Source organism: Arvicanthis niloticus, chromosome 30, assembly GCF_011762505.2.
Source record: "Arvicanthis niloticus isolate mArvNil1 chromosome 30, mArvNil1.pat.X, whole genome shotgun sequence".
NCBI classification, from domain to species: Eukaryota; Metazoa; Chordata; class Mammalia; order Rodentia; family Muridae; genus Arvicanthis; species Arvicanthis niloticus.
The window spans coordinates 11203009-11221049 of NC_133438.1; the positions used below are offsets into that span (position 1 = coordinate 11203009).

The window sequence follows — 18041 nt, forward strand, 5'->3', positions numbered from 1 at the left end:
AAATATCACACGATCATCCACTTAGATACAGAGAAAGCATTTGACAAAATGCAACACTCCTTCATGTTAAAAGTATTGGAGAAATCAAGAATTCAAGGCCCACACATAAACATAATACAAGCAATTTACTGCAAACAAACAGCCAATATCAAACTAAATGGAGACATGCTTGAAGCAATCCCACTAAAATTGGGGACAAGATAAGGATGCCCACTCTCATCATATCTATTCAATATAGTGCTCAAAGTGCTAGCTAGAACAATAAGACAACAAAAAGAGATCAAGAGGATACAAATTGGCAAAGAAGAAATAAAGGTATCACTATTTGCAGATGATATGATAGCATACATGTGACCCCAAAAATTCTACCAGAGAATTTCTCCAGCTGATAAACAACTCCAGCAAAGTGGCTGGATATAAAATTAACTCAAACCAATCAATAGCTGTCTTTTATACAAATGACAAATAGGCTGAGAAAAAAATTAGGGAAACAATTCCCTTCACAATAGCCACGAATAATATAAAATATCTTGAGGTAACTCTAACCAAATAAATGAAAGATCTGTTTGATAATAACCTCAAGTCTATGAAGAAAGAGATTGAAGAAGACCTTAGAAATTGGAGAGATCTCCCATACTCATGGATTGACAGAATTAATATAGTAAAAATGGCTATCCTACCAAAGGCAATCTACAGGTCTAATAAAATCTCCATCAAAGTCCCAAAATAATTCTTCAAAGACATGGAAAGAGCAATTCTCAATTTCATATGGAAAAATAAAACCCCAGAATAGTGAAAACAATTCTTAACAATAAAAGAATGGCTGGGGAATTTACCATTCCTGACTTCAAGCTTTACTACAGAGCAATAGTGATAAACACTGCATGGTATTTATACACAGACAGATACTTTGATCAATGGAATAGAATTGAAGACCCGGAAATAAAACCACACAGTTACAGACACTTAATCTTTGATAAAGAAGCCAAAAATATACAATGGAAAAAAGAAAGCATCTTCAATAAATGGCTATCTGTATGTAGAAAAATGTATGTAGAAAGCTATATGTACAAAAATGAAAATAGACCCATATTTGTCCATTGCACAAAGCTCAAGTCCAAGTGGATCAAGGACCTCAACATAAAACCAGTTACACTGAATTTAATAGAAGAGAAAGTTGGAAAGAACCTTGAGCTCATTGGAACAGGGAGAAATTTCCTAACAAAACTCTAGTATCACAAATTGAAAAATGAGACCTCATGTAACTGGAAAGTTTCTGTAGGGCAAAGGACATAGTCAATAAGACAAATCAGCAACCTGCAGATTGGAAAAAATTCTTCACTAACCCCATATCTGATAGAGGGCTAAAATCCAAAATATATAAAGAAATCAAGAAGCTAACTATCAAAAAACCCAAACAACTCAATCAAAATAATGGGTTATAGAACTAAACTGAGAATTTACAACAGAGGAACCTTGAATGGCTGAGAAGAACCTAAAGAAATATTCAAAGTCCTTAGTGATTAGAGAAATGCAAATCAAAACGCTCTTCCACTTTCCACCAATCAGAACGGCTAAGATCAAAACCTCAGGTGACAACACATGTTGGCAAGGATGTGGAGAAAGAGGAACACTCCTCCATTGAAGGTAGGATTGCAAACTGGTACAACCACTCTGAAAGTCAATCATGAGGTTCTTCAGAAAATTGGAAATAGATCTATCTGAAGACCCAGTAATACCCAAAATATATCCAAAAAATGCCCCACCATGCCACAGGGGCACGTGTTCTAGTATGTTCATAACTGCCTTATTTGTGATAGCCAGAAGCTGGAAACAGCCCAGATGTCCTACAACAGAAGAATGGATAGAGAGAATGTGGTTCATTTACACAATGGAATACTACTTAGCTATTAAGAACAAGGACAACCTGAGATTTGCAGGCAAATGGATGCAACTAGAAAATATCATCCTGAGGTAATTCAGACACAGAAGGACATGCATAGTATGTACTCACTAATAAGTGGATATTATCCCAAAAAAGTACAGAATACCCAAGATACAGTCCATAGAGCTCAAAAGGGTCAATAAGCTGAATGGCTCAAGTAAGGATGACTCAGTCCTACTTGGAAGAGAGAAGAAAACAGTCAAGGGGGGGGCAGGAAGGGAGGGAACTGGGAGGGAAAGTGGCTCGAGAGGGTATGGGAACCTGATCTGGTCTTGGGTGAGGGAAAAGACCGAAGCCCTGAGGGCCAGCAGAAAGAATGGAAACAGGCAACCTTGGGAGATAGAGGTTTGGGGGGGACCCTCTAGAATGCACCAGAGACCCGGGAAATAAGAGAAAGACTCTCAGGACTCAAAGGGAGAGACCTTAGATAAAATGCCCTACAGTAGAGAGAGGGAACTTACAGAGTCCACGTCCAGTAGAAAGACAGGGCATCAAGTGAGGGAGGGGGTTGCTATTCCACAGTAAAAAACTCTGACCCATAATTGTTTCTGTCTGAAAGAACTGCAGGGATGGAAATGGAGAGGAGCCTGAGGAAAATAAGGTCCAGTGACAAGCCCAAAGTGGGATCCAGCTCAATCAGAGGTCCCAAGGCTGGAAACTATTACCGGGGCTACGAAGTGTTCACAAAAAGGGACCTATCAGACTGCCCTCTGAAAGACCTAACAAGCAGGTGAAAAAGTCAGATGCAGATATTTGTATCCATCCAATGGACAGAAGCTGCTGACTCCAGTGGTTGAATTAGGGAAAAGCTGGAAGAAGCTGAGGAGGAAGACCAGCAGTCTCAATTAACCTGGACCCCCAAGATCTCTCAAACACTGGGCCACCAACCAGACAGCATATACCCATACCAGCTGATATGAAGCACCCAACACAAATAGAGCAGAGGACTGCTGGGTCTGGGTTCAGGCAGTGAAGATGCACCTAACCCTCAAGAGACTGGGGGCTCCAGAGAGTCTAATGGGGTTGGGTGGGGATTGGGGACATTTTCCTGGAAACAGGGGACCAGGGAGGAGGAATGGGTTGTGGAACAGTCAGATGGTGGACCAGGAAGGAAATAAAATCTGGAGTGGAAAGAAAGACAGAAAGAGAGAGAGAGAGAGAGAGAGAGAGAGAGAGAGAGAGAGAGAGAGAGAGAGAGAGAGAGAGAAAGATTTTTAAAAATGATGAAAAGTTAAATACAATGTCAGAAGTGATGTATATATAGTTAAGCACAGTATGTATTTGGTGAGATGTACATACTGACGTGAATTTATGACAGACAATCAAAACAATAGCAGATATTTTGTTCTAAAACAATTACAAGGCAAACCTTGAAAATCAGTCCTCTGATTCAAACTTGCATCTCAAATGTTATCTATGTATTTGTGTGTATTTGGGTTAACATTTAAATGGCTGACAAGCAAAATCATTTCAAAATACAATATTTCAAACATCAAAAATCCACAAACAAACTCTACTTAGAAAGCCACATAAAAATCAAGTCAGTCTTTTCTTAACATTTTTTAAATGATTCATTTAGGGCAAATCCACATTACTTTTTTTTCTTTTCTTCTTTCTTTTTTAATTCAAGCTGGAAACATTTGTTCCATTTGTTGAATTCAGAAAAATATACTGGAAAATATAATGATAGAGGGTAAGTGCATTACTTTGATGCTTAGAGCATAATGAAAGTAATACGAATGTAAGAGCATTGTAAAATGCACAGTAATGTGATGATATGAACATTTGTCAATAAAATAAAATTATTTATGAACATGGACTTGATATTGCAATAATTAGCTGAATGCAAGACCTAGCTGTATTCTGAAGTGATACTGGACTGAATGAAGTTGGGTATAAGAACATCCCACTATTCCTTGAACAAATGATGTGAGCTTCTACCCTACACCAGTCTTCTTGACACTCCACCACCAAAACATTCTGCTTCTCGATGTTTTGATGGCTAATGCTCTCATCTCCCTGACACCTTTGCACAGCTGTTCATTTTTTCCAAGACTCTATTTAGTAATGTGACCTGCTGTCTTTCTAATACAACCAGAACCACTTAGTATGTGCCTATTTTTTAAATCTTATTTGTTATGTTTGCTCTTTATTTTTTACTCCTTAAAGTTGGATATTTTATTTATTTACATTTCAAATGTTATCCCCTTTCCTGATTTCCCCTCCAGAAACCCCCTATTTCATCCTGCCTCCCTCTGCTTCTATGAGGGTACTCCCCTACCTCACAGTTCTGGCATTCCCTACACTGGGGTTTTGAGCCTTTATAGGACCAAGGGCCCCTTATTAAGACACTTAAATTAAGACACAGATTTGGTAGATGAATGATGAGCATATAAATATGTGGTTTGCATACATTTTGCTACACAGATTGATATTAGATAAAAAAATCACTATATGCCACTTATCTTTGGAGGTTGACTTGATTCTTATAAAAGGACTTTGGCTCTTTATTTTGTTTTAACTAGGTTTTATTTCCTCTTCTCTGTGATAAACTACCAAGTGTCAAATAGCCTTATTATAGAATATGTGACTCATTATTTTCCCTACAGATAGATGAGCACAATTTGTTTTACTTATTGCTAGACAATTGCTTCTATATAATGTTCTGCATCTAACCAAGTTCATTGTCTGCTTGGGTAGCATGACACATTAAGGAACAGGTAGTAGCTACAAGAAAGGAGATTAGCTATAGTAAGAGTACAGTTGGAAGCTGAATCCTCTTATATGTATCCTATGAGGATCAGTCTCTTTGTTTTCCAACCCATTATTTGCATCCATTTAAGTATAGTGATTACTAATTATAAGGCTGGAACAGAAAAAGACATTCTTATTAGCTGGCAATTGAATAGTTTCTTGGTGGTCTTTCCTCAGTTTGGCACAACACATAAAAGTTGGAATGTGGGGTTGGGGATTTAGCTCAGTGGTAGAGCGCTTGCCTAGCAAACATAAGGCTCTGGGTTTTGTCCTCAGCTCTGAAAAAAAGCTGGAATGTTTGTGCTAGAACAATGTTGTGGAAGATAATGAACAACTTGTCTGAATTCTCTGTCCAGAAACAATGATGAAGGGTGTAAAACCACATCTATAATCTACTTCTTTTCTTTTGCAGATGATAGCAATGTAGGGGTGGGAGTTTGGATGGTGAACAAGTGCCAGTTTGAGTTCTTTCAGGAATCTGACATTTTTAGCAGATGAGATATACTTAGTAAAAACTATGAAATATGGGTGTAATAGTTTCCTACATTACCATACTATTCAGAAATGATATCTCCACAAGATGTATTAAGGGAAGCAATATGGTTAGCATGTCAAAGCACAGAAATTGTGGTGGGTTTAAACACAGTGAAAGAAAACTAATAGAGAGTCTGGGAGAGAACCAGTTATACCAACTGCTATAGTAATCACTTGTACTTCCTACATTATGGCACAAAAAGTAATATTGTGTGTGCTGTATATCTATGGCTATTATGAATACCTATTATTACAGTTCCAAAGCTTCTTTATAGAGTTCCATGTCATGTATATAATGCTTAACTGAGTAAGATTGGAAACGTAGACCAAGATATTTATAATAGTGCTTTTGTTTTTAAACTGTAAGAACATGAGTGGTGCTTTAAATAGTATTTAAAAAATAGTAAACACTTCTAAAAACATGTATCACTTTATATCACAACAATCATAAAGGTATGATGCAATGATTTATATTCTAGTAAAATTTGAAGAGTAGATGCATGTTGCCAGGCATGTTGGTACAAGCTTGTAATACTAGCTATGTGAGAGGGTAATGGAGATTTTAATTTCAAGTTCTCCCTGGATTACAGAGTGATTTCAAGGGCAGTTTAGGCAAGTTAGACAGATTTTTCCTCAAAATTAATGACAAAAGTAGTGAGTCTGAGTTGGGGAGACATGTGGAATGTGTCAAAGGAAGGAAAGGAAAGAGGAAAATACTGTAAAAACTACTTTAATAAAAAATTGTTAAAGTAAAATAAGGCTGCAGGGAAGTAGGTGAATGCTACAATGCTATCCTATCTAGCAGAATACTGTATGTTCAATTCTCAGGTCTACAAGAAATAAAGTATGAAATTTGTAATCACTGTGTATTGATTGCTAAAGTTTAAAATTATATGTGTATTGTTGTGGTACACACAGTGTTTGAAGTACTTCAAATTGCTTCAAAAACATGGAAAGAAACCTTGACATAATTATGAATGAGTAAATTACAAATACATCTTCTGACAAGTAATGACACTTCTTAAAACTACACATTTGTGTCATAAATTCTAGACTTAAATGGTTCCAGAACTATGGCTTCTATTCTTATAAAGTGGTTCATCTGCAGCTTAATAACTACACATCCTGACTGTATCAGAAATTATGTTATTCTTTCCCACTTGGCAACACTATTAACAGTAATATTACAGTTTTGTATTCTAGAAAATTAATTTACAAATTTGAATTATCATAATAATAGTTCAAAATCTCTATCTAAGGCAGACATTATTGTGAGAAAAATAGGCAAAATTTCCATATGAGCACTTCTGATATGCACATGTATTAGATATATGCTCTCCTCATTCACAAAGTCTGGAGAGTTGGATAAAAAAATAGAGGTTTTGCTTTTGACACATCTTCATCTTGTAATTATTTGTAATAGTGTCCACTTTGGAGGGAACTTATGCTGAGTGCCGGGGCTACTTCTAAATCTATCATTTGACAAAGGAGGATATTTGCTTGAGTGTCTTGTTAGCAGAGGCTGGGAGAAATCCTGATGTCAGTGGGATGTTGGTGGGTTATTCTCTATTCTCTCTAGCGTTGAGACAATAAACTCTGTGCATCGTGCACTAAGTGCTCTGCCCAAGAAAAACCATAAATGAATGGGAACGGGGAGCCAGTGGGAACTCTTAGAAGATATAACTCATATATTTTCTTCAACCTATTTTGAGCACATCATCCCTAATTGAATTGCATTTTTTTAATACCCTGTTTGCAGGGTAAAGCTGGGATTTACGCATGGTCAATGATAGGCACCTTGTATGTTATCCTGTATTCTGTAGTTGTATTCTGGGCTGACAGACTGCTTTTCCCCCTTATTATTTATTGGATATTTTATTTATTTACAATATAGATGTCATACCTTTCCCCCCTTTCTCCTCCCTAGAATCCCCTATCACATTCCCCCCTCCTCGTTTATGCTTTTATACCACTTTGATTGCATGCATGTATTACGGTCAGTTCTAGGTTGAGATTCTACCAATATAATAGATGCAAATAGTCAAGGAACAAGCAAGACTATAAACACAAATAGGAAAAAGCAAGGCATTAAACCCAATTACATGAACACTCCAATGAACAGTTTCTAAGTACTTATCAGGATGACCAAAATATCTGAGCCTATTTCCCTATCCTAGCTCAAAGTCATTTTCATGTCTGAGGTCTCCTTCCTTGTTCTTGCCTAAAATTTAGATTCCTGACTGATATTACTTCTTTGTTCTAGCCTAAGATTTAGATTTCTACCTGAAATCACTTTTGTTCTAGCCTCATTTTAGATTCCTGCCTGATACCTACTTCCTTGTCCTTGGCCAATGTCATATTTATTCCAAGCCGCCCATTTCCTTGTACTAGGCCCATGTCGAATTCTTGCCAAGCAGCCTAAAGCTCTCCATTTCTCCCCATGTTTTATTTTATTAACAAGACTGAGCCTGTCTTAGGTCGTTCTGACAAGAATGCCTTCCTTACTAATTATGGAATATGCATTATCAAAAGCAATGCACTTCTGTCTTAGGTTGGTAAGGCTCTGTGAAGAATCTTACCTGTCCTTGGCTTGCCAGCCTGTTACTTGAATACCTGTTTGGGGGTCCATTTTCAGATTCAAACGATGACCTTGGCTGCCAACATGTTGATGTTGTTGAAGAAAAAATTTAACACAATGGGCAGGAATAAAAGTATTCCCAGGACAAAAAGGGCTAGCATGATCGAGCTATATATGCCATTTTTGAAGATGGACCAAAATAGATATACTGACCTCAGGCTATGGGTAATTTTATCTGCAGTATCTAAAGAATCAATGCTCAGAAGAACAGTATTCTTAAAATTCATAAGCTCACTATGCAAAGTTAAAACATCCAGATAAGTGTTAGAATTATGCCAAATACACTGAAAGTGTCTTTAAACTTTTTCTTAATTCTAATGACTACCACTGTAAATTGTAGAACTAACACTCAAGATGGCTTTTTACCCTTTAAATCTTAACCTCCTTTCAGTAATTTGAATAGGATAAAGAACACCAATCCATTCTTCCAAATGCCTATCTAAATCCTCTGGTATATTCAACACATAAGTAACACTTTTTGCTAAAGGATTAACAAAAGTAGCTGTCTTAACTAATTGTGTCACAGCAATTGCAGAAGCAGTGGTGCTAGCAATTAATGTAATTAAAGCTGTTATACCAGCAATAATCAATCCTGTTACCCTCTTGCATCTGGTTAAAGCCTGATTCATTTCTTCCAGTACTTGCAAGCTATATTTAGAATACCAAGGTTCTGTGATACTCAGGGCACTAAAACAAAAGCTGGTTGATAGACCTCCATAACTGACATGCCAGATTTCAAAAACACAAACACAATTAGAAGCTATACAATTAATGCTACTTACATTAAGTATTGTAAAAGAAACAAAACTATTTTTAACTTGACAAATAAAAGAGCCTTAACACATTTGCTAACACCTGTTTGAAATCCAGAACTTGCCCCAACTTTATCTCTTGCTAACATAACATCATAGAGAACTGCAGCTAATTTCCAAATATGTCTCTGAAAATGTCCAGAACCAGACTGTCAAGTGAAGACTGTTATTTCTAATATTGGATTGATTTCTGGACCAGTCTATGATTGAGTCTTTATAACAGGTCACATTTAATAACAATACAAGGGGCATTATAACTTCTCTTTTTGATTCTCTGTTCCACAAGGTCTAAGAACTTGAGGCAAGGCAACTTGTCTCAGCAGGAGTATAGGTAAGCAATGGTGGGTTGGGAACTAATGTCCAATACAGCGTCCAAATCACCATTGTCAGGGCACTCAGCAAGCTCACAGGTCAGCATCATTCTTTGTCCTGGTATCAGCACATCTCAACCATTGCTCTGGTGGCCACCATGCTCCTTTAGCATCCTGCAGAAAAAACACAAATATGCCCTCTTCCCCATATTTAATACCTGATCAGGATCATGCCATATGCCAGAAAGTGGATCCTTCCCTTTTACCTATGCATAAGTATGCCTAGCTGTTGAGCACCATAGACACTCAGCAGAAAGTTCCTTGGCATCCAAATTTTTTAAAAATTTAAAATAAAAAAGAAAAATAATACAATTTAAATAAATTTGTGGTCTACAGGGGTATATCTCCCCCCTTTTTATTTTATGAAGATATTGTTTTAAAGTTCCATGGGCCCGTTCCACTGTCTCTTGTCTTTGACAATTATAAGAAATCCCTGTAATATGGGTAATGTTAAATTGCTGCTAAAGAGTCTCAAATGTTCGACTGTCATAGCCAATTCCAATATTTGTTTGTTTGTTTTTCTTCTTTTTTAAAAGTTGGGTACTTTATTTATCTACATTTCAGATGTTATCACCTTTCCTCATTATCCACCTCCAGAAAACCTACCTCCCTCCTCCCATTTCTATGAAGGTGTGCCCCCAACCACCCACCCTTTCCCACCTCTCTCCTCCCTCCAATTTCCCCTCACTGGGGCATCCAGCCTTCAATGGACCAAGGCCCTCCTCTCCTACTGATGTCTAACAAGTCCATCCTCCTCTACAAATACAGCTAGAGACATGGGTCCCTCCATGTGTGTTCCCAGGCTAGCAGTTTAGACCCAGGGTTGGTATTGCTGCTCTCCCCATGGGGCCACAAACCCCTTAAACTCCTTTAGTCTTCTCTCTAACTCCTCCACTGGGAACCCTGTGATAAGTTTGATGGTTAGCTGTGAGTATCCACCTATCCGGCTCTGTATATGTCAGGCTCTGGCAGTGCCTCTCAGGAGACAGGTTTATCAGGCTCCTGTCAGCATGCACTTCTAGACACCCACAAGAGTGTTTGCATATGGTGATTGCATTTGGGAGGGATCTCCAGGTGGGCTGTCTCTGAATGGTTTCTTCTCCAGTTTCTGCCACACACTTTGTCTCATATTTGCTCCTGTGAGTATTTTGTTACTCCTTCTGAGAAGGACCAATGCACCCATACTTTGGCCTTTTTTTTCTTGGGCTTCATGTGGTCTGTGAGTGATGTCTTGGTAGTGTGAGATTTGGGGGTAATATCCATTTACCAAGGAATATGCGTGCTAATGTGTGTTCTTTTTTTGATAGGGCTACCTCACTCAGGATGATATTTTCTAGTTCCATCAATTTTCCTAATAATTTCACTAATTTATTGTTTTTACTAGCTGAGTAATACTCCATTGTGTAGATGTACCACATTTTTTTTTGTATCCATTTATCTTTTGAAGGACATCTGGGTTCTTTCTAGCTTCTGGCTATTATAAATAAGTCTGCTCTGAACATAGTGGAGCTAGGTCCTTGTTATATGTTAGAGCACCTTTTGGGTATATGCCCAGGAGTGGTATCACTGGATCCACAGTTAATGTTATATTCAATATTCTGAGTAACCGCCAGACTGATTTCCAGATTGGTTGTACAAGCTTCTTTTTCCACATCCTCACCAGCATCTCCTGTCATCTGAGTTTTTAATCTTAGCCATTCTGACTGGTGTTAGTTGGACTCTGTTGGGGGCCAACTTTTAGAAAAAGCAGAAAGCAGCTATCAGCTTTGCAGCCATCTTGAGCCATATACCCTGACATGTGACTTGGATTACAATAGCCTACAACAGCTGAGCACACTCTGATAATCTTGGTTTAGATACCTTGAGATTAAAGGTGCGTGAGATTAAAGGTGTGTGAGATTAAAGGTATGTGACTTAAGAGTGTAATTTAGAGATAAGATTTAGAGACAAGACCTAAGGGCAAGATTAAAGGTGTGACCACAAGGCGTGGCTTAGAAGTGAGTCATATAAAAGGCAGAGACAGAACAGATCAGAATCAGACACATCAGACATTAGGAAGACACAGAGGAGAGAACCAGACACAGCAGAGAGAAGACAGGTAGCAGGCACTTGGAAGAGAACTTGGAAGAAGTAACTTGGAACTTGAAGGGACTAGGAGCTAGGGACTAGGCACTAGGAACTCAAGACTTGGGACTTAGACTGAAGAATAAATGGGATTGAATTACACTCTGTCTGGTCTGCATTCTTCGAGTCCGTCCTCACTCTCTCTCTTGCTGAACCCCGACCTGAGGACCAGAGCGGCAGCTTGGGCCGGGATACAGTGGCCTCCCAAACGTGGGTCGGACCGGGCCTCAACATTTTGTTCGGGCTGGGACATTTTTGGCCGCCCGAACAGGGACTAGTGTGGTTCCCAACATTATTTTGGCCGTCCAAAGTGGGCCAGCTTAGGTCTCAACAGGAATCTCAGGGTTGTTTTGATTGGCATTTCTCTGATGACTAAAGATGTTGAACATTTCTTTAGGTACTTCACAGCCATTTGATATTCCTCAGTTTAAACTTCTTTATTGAGCTCTGTACCCCATTTTTAAATAGGGTTATTTGATTTTCTGGTGTCTGACTTCTTGAGTTCTTTGTAAATTTTGGATATTAGCCCTCTATCAAATGTAGGATTGGTAAAAATCTTTTCCTAATCTGTGGGTGGCCATTTTGTCCTATAGACAGTGTCCCTTGCTTAAAGAAGCTTGGCAATTTTATGAGGTCCCATTTGTTAATTCTTGATCTTAGAGCATAAGCCATTGGTGTCCTCTTCAGGAACTTTTCCCCTGGGCCCATGTGTCTGAGGTTCTTCCCCACTTTCTCTTCTATTAGTTTCAGTGTTTCTGGTTTTATATGGAGGCCCTTTGGAAATGATTCTCAGCATATTGAACCAAGTGTCAAGTTTGGGAGTGATCTGGGTTAGGAATCCCTTTACCCTAGGCACTGGGCCACAGGTAGGCAGAGTAGACCTCTCTTCATCACTCTGGGCTCAAACCTACCCCAGGGATGCTTTGCTGAGAAGAAGTAGGCTTTACTAGAGTACCACTTTTCTCCATTGGAGTGAACTCAGAGTGCCTTTGATGTTTATTTAACCTACTGAACGAATCCTGAAAATTCCTGCACCACAACCTCAGGTTTTTGTTTTCCTTAAGCATGATTCCTTTTTAATATATAAATAAGAAAAGGTGAATGTTTACAATAAAGTGTAGAAATAATAGGAGGATAATAAGGTATGTTTTTAATGTAACTCAACTGTGCTTTAATTTAATTTTTAAATTTTGATGTGATTAGGAGTATAAACTATGTTATAGTTGTGGATGTCAGAGGTCACATTATGGAAATTGCTTATTTCTTTTCACTAAGTTAGTTCCCATGCTTAAACTCAGGCTATCAAGTGACTTTACCCATCCCACTGAGTCATCTTATTTATTTATTTATTTATTTATTTATTTATTTATTTATTATTTACTGTGAGGTCAAAGGTAGGTGGGTTCATCAGAGTGTAAGTTTGAAAGTCAAGGGACAAACTGCATTTTTCTTCTTATGTCATATATAGGTCCCAGGAATTGAACTTAAATCTTGAGGCTTATGATATTATTAAATAATATGTATAAAATATATGTATAAATAATTTAAATAAATCACTTACTCTACATAAAACTAGTACTTAACTCTTTTTCTAATATGTTTATTTTCTATATTTCTGTGATGGTAGTAACTTAGAATTTAGCGGGCTTAAAATACACAGTCTGAAAAATGATGTTCTTTTCAGCAACCTGCTCTTTGAAAAGATTTGATTTACTGCGCATTGTTTTAATGTCTTATGAGAGTCTTACTGTGGCTAAGCTTGATCCCTTTCTTTAGCATATGATTAACACTTTTGAATGACATGTAATATTTCCTGAACCATACAGTGTAGAAAAACCTGTTCTAACATCTATACCTTTCTTGTTCTAGGACAGCTTCCCTGCAAGATTTGGAGGAATTCATTTTGTCAATCAACCTTGGTATATCCATGCCTTGTATACTGTGATTCGTCCATTCCTGAAAGAGAAGACTCGGAAAAGGGTACTTTGTTTCTTTGTTTTAAAATCTGATCTCTGTCCTCACCCCCATTCAATGATTTGTTATACATAGCTGGTTTTTAATGTCAGCCACGATAAAATTTCTTTTATCCTTTCATGTTAATATTCATCATAGAAGACATTTTTAGATTCTTAGATAGCCCATAAGCTCTCTGAATTCTTAATAATGTTTCATGAATGGGATATTTGAAAACAAGTTTTCCTACTTTCTTACCAAATAATGAAATGTCAGTGTAAACCTCAAAAACCCCTGCTATGTTATTCTATTATTGTTGGTACCCTTAGTTTTCAAGTAAGATCTAAATGTAAATCATTATTTTATTTACTGACAAATGAGTGCTTGTTTTATAATATTTATTAAAATGAAGTAAATTTTGCAGACTCTGATATATTTTTGTAATGACAATCATGATCAATAACTATATAATTATTTAAAACATTCAGTACTAGCATCATAGTACATGTTAAATTGAGTAGGTATTTTTATTGAACACAGAATCTTAAAATGTATTTAATTGCACAGAATTTCAATTATCCATTTAACAGCTGTGTAAAGTAGATTTAAAACATTGTTCAACTATGTATTTAAACATATATACTTCATAAACAATTCAAATGAAGGTAATCATATATATCCCTTTAAAAATTAGTATTTCTTTGCAGTGAAAACATTCCAAATATTTTTTGTAGCTTAAGAAATACATACATACATACAAACAAACATACATACACACACTCACACACATACATATAGTGAACTATCTTTAGCTGGCGTCATCATCTTATTTTCCTTATAGCCACAGATCAACCAATTCCTAGTTCTTCTTTGCCAGGCTCTGATTACTGATTTTATGCTGAATTCTGAAAAGTAAATTTAGTGAACATGCTCTCCTATTTCTGGGCCGAGAAAGGAAGTTTGAGAATTGATAAGCAACTTGCTTCCTAATAGACCCAGATGGGAAAATGTCAAGCCAGAATATTCCTTCAAAGCCTCCAGTTCTATTTACCTTCCTGTGCTAATCATCATGAAACAATTAGTGACACTGTAAAGTATACTAATTCTAAACCTATGTGGATGACAACAGCAATGCGAATCTCAGTGATTAAGCACTCCATGCCTTCCAGTCTTGCAAAGTCCTCATTCCAAGCATGAAAGCACAATAATTATATGTTCAGATCAAGCAGTAGCAAGCAGAGGGTTGATGGTGTGTGAATTTGTTAAAAATATTCTAGTGCTTCAGGAGAAAGAACTCTAAAAACAACTGTAATTTATACTGAATTATTTCTACCATTAAGTATGAAATTATGCATATTTTACAATTCAAAAGTACATAGCATTGCTGAGCAAATGCACCTTCAAGCTTTGTTTAATGAAGTGGCAATCAAGCTATCCCAAACATTGGCTGGGGATTTTTTTTTTAGCACAAATTCTACTTGTGTGTGTTCACTCTTGCCACATGCTGTTCTCAAGGCATAATGTGTGTTTCATTTAACACTTTCAACAATGCTGTAGGGTAATGTATACATGTCTGTGTGTCTCTCTGTGTGTTACAAACTGCAGTAAAAAGGTGTTATATTTTCAAATAACCTTGTTTACCATGAGGCAGGTGAAATCTTCTACCACTGTAATAGCCTATTTAGAAATCTGTTCTGTACATTTTGGCCAAGGTTTGCCTCATATCTGTTTTTAATCTTCCATAAATTGTGAAAAATATTAGTGTATTGATGAATGTTTTTCCCCTGAGTTTACATAATGATATGGATATATTTTTCTATATATTCACTTCTGTGGATTGTAAAGGTACAGACAATAAATATGAATGTAGTTATTCTGTTCATCTGTTACTTATAAACTATACTCTTAAAAGAAATATTATAGAAATTTGTGTATAATATCAATGATGCCTTTTTGAGAGGTATATCTATACTTTTGTAATGATAGAAACGAAAATGAAGAAAACATTACACTTTAAAAATCTCTCATCAGATTGGGAATAAAAGATACATAACTGATGATGAAAACTTTTGATTAGAAAGGGAGACTTGCCAGTCACATACATTTGAACTTTCCAAAATTCGATTTTTGACAATTTTACACACATGTGTATGCACATAAAGGCATAATGAAATATATGCACATGTATATGCATATATACTGTATTCTGATTACTGTCACCCATTTTCTCTTGTCTCTTTCTACCCCATCACCTTAAACCTCACCTCCTAATTCACTGTGTTTAACCAGGGTCTTCTCTATGATCCTTGAAGCCTGTAGTCTCATAAGTGGGCATACAATTGCAGAAGATGATTAATCCCATAAGAGCTACTGTCTAATAGGTCAGCAAGAAAGGGTAGGATCATGTGAGCATCCCCTTCCATCTCATGATTATCTGTTGGTAGGCCTAATCTTATGCAGAGTAGTTGCAATGCAACTACAGGTACTATGAGATCATCACTTCATTGAATAGGCCATGTCCAGAAAGTATAATTTCTGTGGCTATTACAATCTTTCTCTGCTTTCTTCTGCAATGTTTCCAGAGCCTTGGATGAAATAATATAAAATATCTTTTTAAGGCTGAGCACTCAATCATCACTGATTCTCAGTACCTCTTTTTTTAAAATTATCTTTAATCTTTTGTTTCCAGTCCAGTCGTTATCCCCCTCCTGGTCTGCCCTCTAACAGTTACTTATCCCATTCCTCCCCAGGCCCCCTTCTCCAAAAGGATGTCCCTACCCCATACAAACCCACCCATACCCTAGACCAGACCTCCCCACTCCCTGGGGCTTCAAGTATCTAGAGAGTTAGGTGAATCTTCTCTCATTGAGAAAAGATCAGGCAGTCCTCTGCTGTATATGTGTCAGGGGGCCTTGTATCAGTTAGTGTATGCTGCCTGGTTGAGATCTCAGAGATCTCAGGAGTCTGGGTTAGTTGAGACTGTTGGGTTTCCTATGGGGTCACCTTCCTCCACAACTTTTTCCAGCCTTTCCCTAATTCAATGACAAGGGTCCCCTTCTCAGTCCATTGATTGGGTGTAAGTATCTGCTTCTGTCTCAGTCATCTGCTTGTTGGACCTCTTGGAGGGGCAGCCGTGTTAGGCTTCTGTCTGTAAGCACACCATAGCACCAGTAATAGTATCAGGCCTTGGAGCCTCCCCTTGAGCTGAACCCAATTTGGGGTCGTCACTGGACCTTCTTTCCTTCAATCTCTTCTCCATTTTTGTCTTTGCAGTTTTTTTAAGTCAGGAACAATTCTGGGTCAGAGTTTTTGACTATAGGATAGCAACCCCATCCCTCCACTTAATGCCCTGTGTTTCTACTGAAGGTGAACTCTTCAAGTTCCCTCTTCCCACTGTTGGCCATTTCATCTAAGGTCCCTTCCTCTGAGTCCTGAGCACCTCTCACCTCCCAGCTCTCTGGTACATTCTAGAGGGTTTTCCCACCTCTGACCTCCAGAGGTTGCTTGTATTCATTCTGCTGTCCTTCAGGGCTTCAATCCTGTTCCTCCCCCTGCCAATACCTGATCCTCTTTTCTTCTCCCTGTCCCCTCTCTCACACAGGTCCCTCCCTCTTTCTGCCCCCCCATGATTGCTTTTTTCTCTTTCCCAAGTTGGTATTGAAGCATCCTTATGTGGGCCCTTCAGCTTTTTAACCTTCTTGAGTTCTGTGTATTATATCTTGGGTATTCTGTACTTTTTTGTCTAATATCCACTTATTAGTGAGTACATACCATGAAAGATGTCTTTTTGGTCTGACATCACTCAGGATGATATTTTCTAGTTCCATCCATCCATTTGTCTGCAAAACTCATGATATCTGCATCCTTAATAGCGGAATAGTGTTTCATTGTGTAAATAAACCACATTTTCTGCATCCACTCTTCCATTGAGGGGCATCTGGGTGTTTCTTTTTATACCCATACACTGATTCATCCTTTAGCCATATTTTTTAGTATCATTTACAAAGGATACATTATGAATTCCTTCTGTGAATCGTGTTTCAGAACTAATCTAAGAACAAATGGATGCCTCATAACAGTTGTACCCGTATTATACCCGTGGGCAAATTTTGCCCGACAGGTTGGTATAGCACTTAACAAGATAGTAGCAAGGTAAGACTGCTGATGTCTTTTTTTCCCAAGCAGTATTCACAGCACCTTCAGAAACTATAAGATCCAAGATCCAGCCAACAGGTAGGAAACTTCCAGCTCAGTTTCATATATATATATATATATATATATATATATATATATATATATATAGTGTGTGATATTTCCTTTAGAGACCTGACTACTAATAATAGTGTGTATTATTAACTACTGAAAGTTGTGCTATATTCACTGGCATAATCTTATTTCATGGAAAGTTTTGTTATATCAATATGTTAATAAATGGAGTTTTAATAATTGTGATGTTAAAAATATTTTAAAATAGAAATATATAAGTGATTCTTAACAAAAAGAATGGAGAAATTGGTGCCATTTGATAGAGGTAACATATAATTGAGATTGTGACTTTAATTAGTTTTTATCTTAAAAAAATACTCTGTTGACAATAATACAAATGATTTAAGTATATTTATGATATGTTCCTTTTCAATTCATTGTTCTAATTTTCATTTGGACAGTGAATATGTAAATCTCTAAAATAGAGGGTGCTGACAATAATTCAGATCACACATCCTCTGGGACATGGGCCTCACTCTGTTGTTTCTTATGAGGATTCTAATTTAATCTTCTTTATGGCATCCACTTCAAATTATGAAGCGACAATAGAGCAGTAACAATATTCCGATTTTTATTGACAATAAATAGAAACAGCAGCTTTTGGCTTTGAAACCTTGGATGGCACTGGAACTGATAATTCTCTC

At 37.3% G+C, this 18041-nt stretch overlaps 1 protein-coding gene across 1 annotated transcript in view; it reads left to right on the plus strand.

The window, feature by feature from the left end:
* Positions 1 to 18041, plus strand: part of Clvs2 (clavesin 2) — a 102718-nt gene that overhangs the window by 67319 nt on the left and 17358 nt on the right. The window contains exon 4 of the mRNA XM_076927907.1: positions 13048 to 13158. Coding sequence (XP_076784022.1) covers positions 13048 to 13158 — 111 coding nt within the window. The remainder of the gene's footprint in view (positions 1 to 13047; positions 13159 to 18041) is intronic.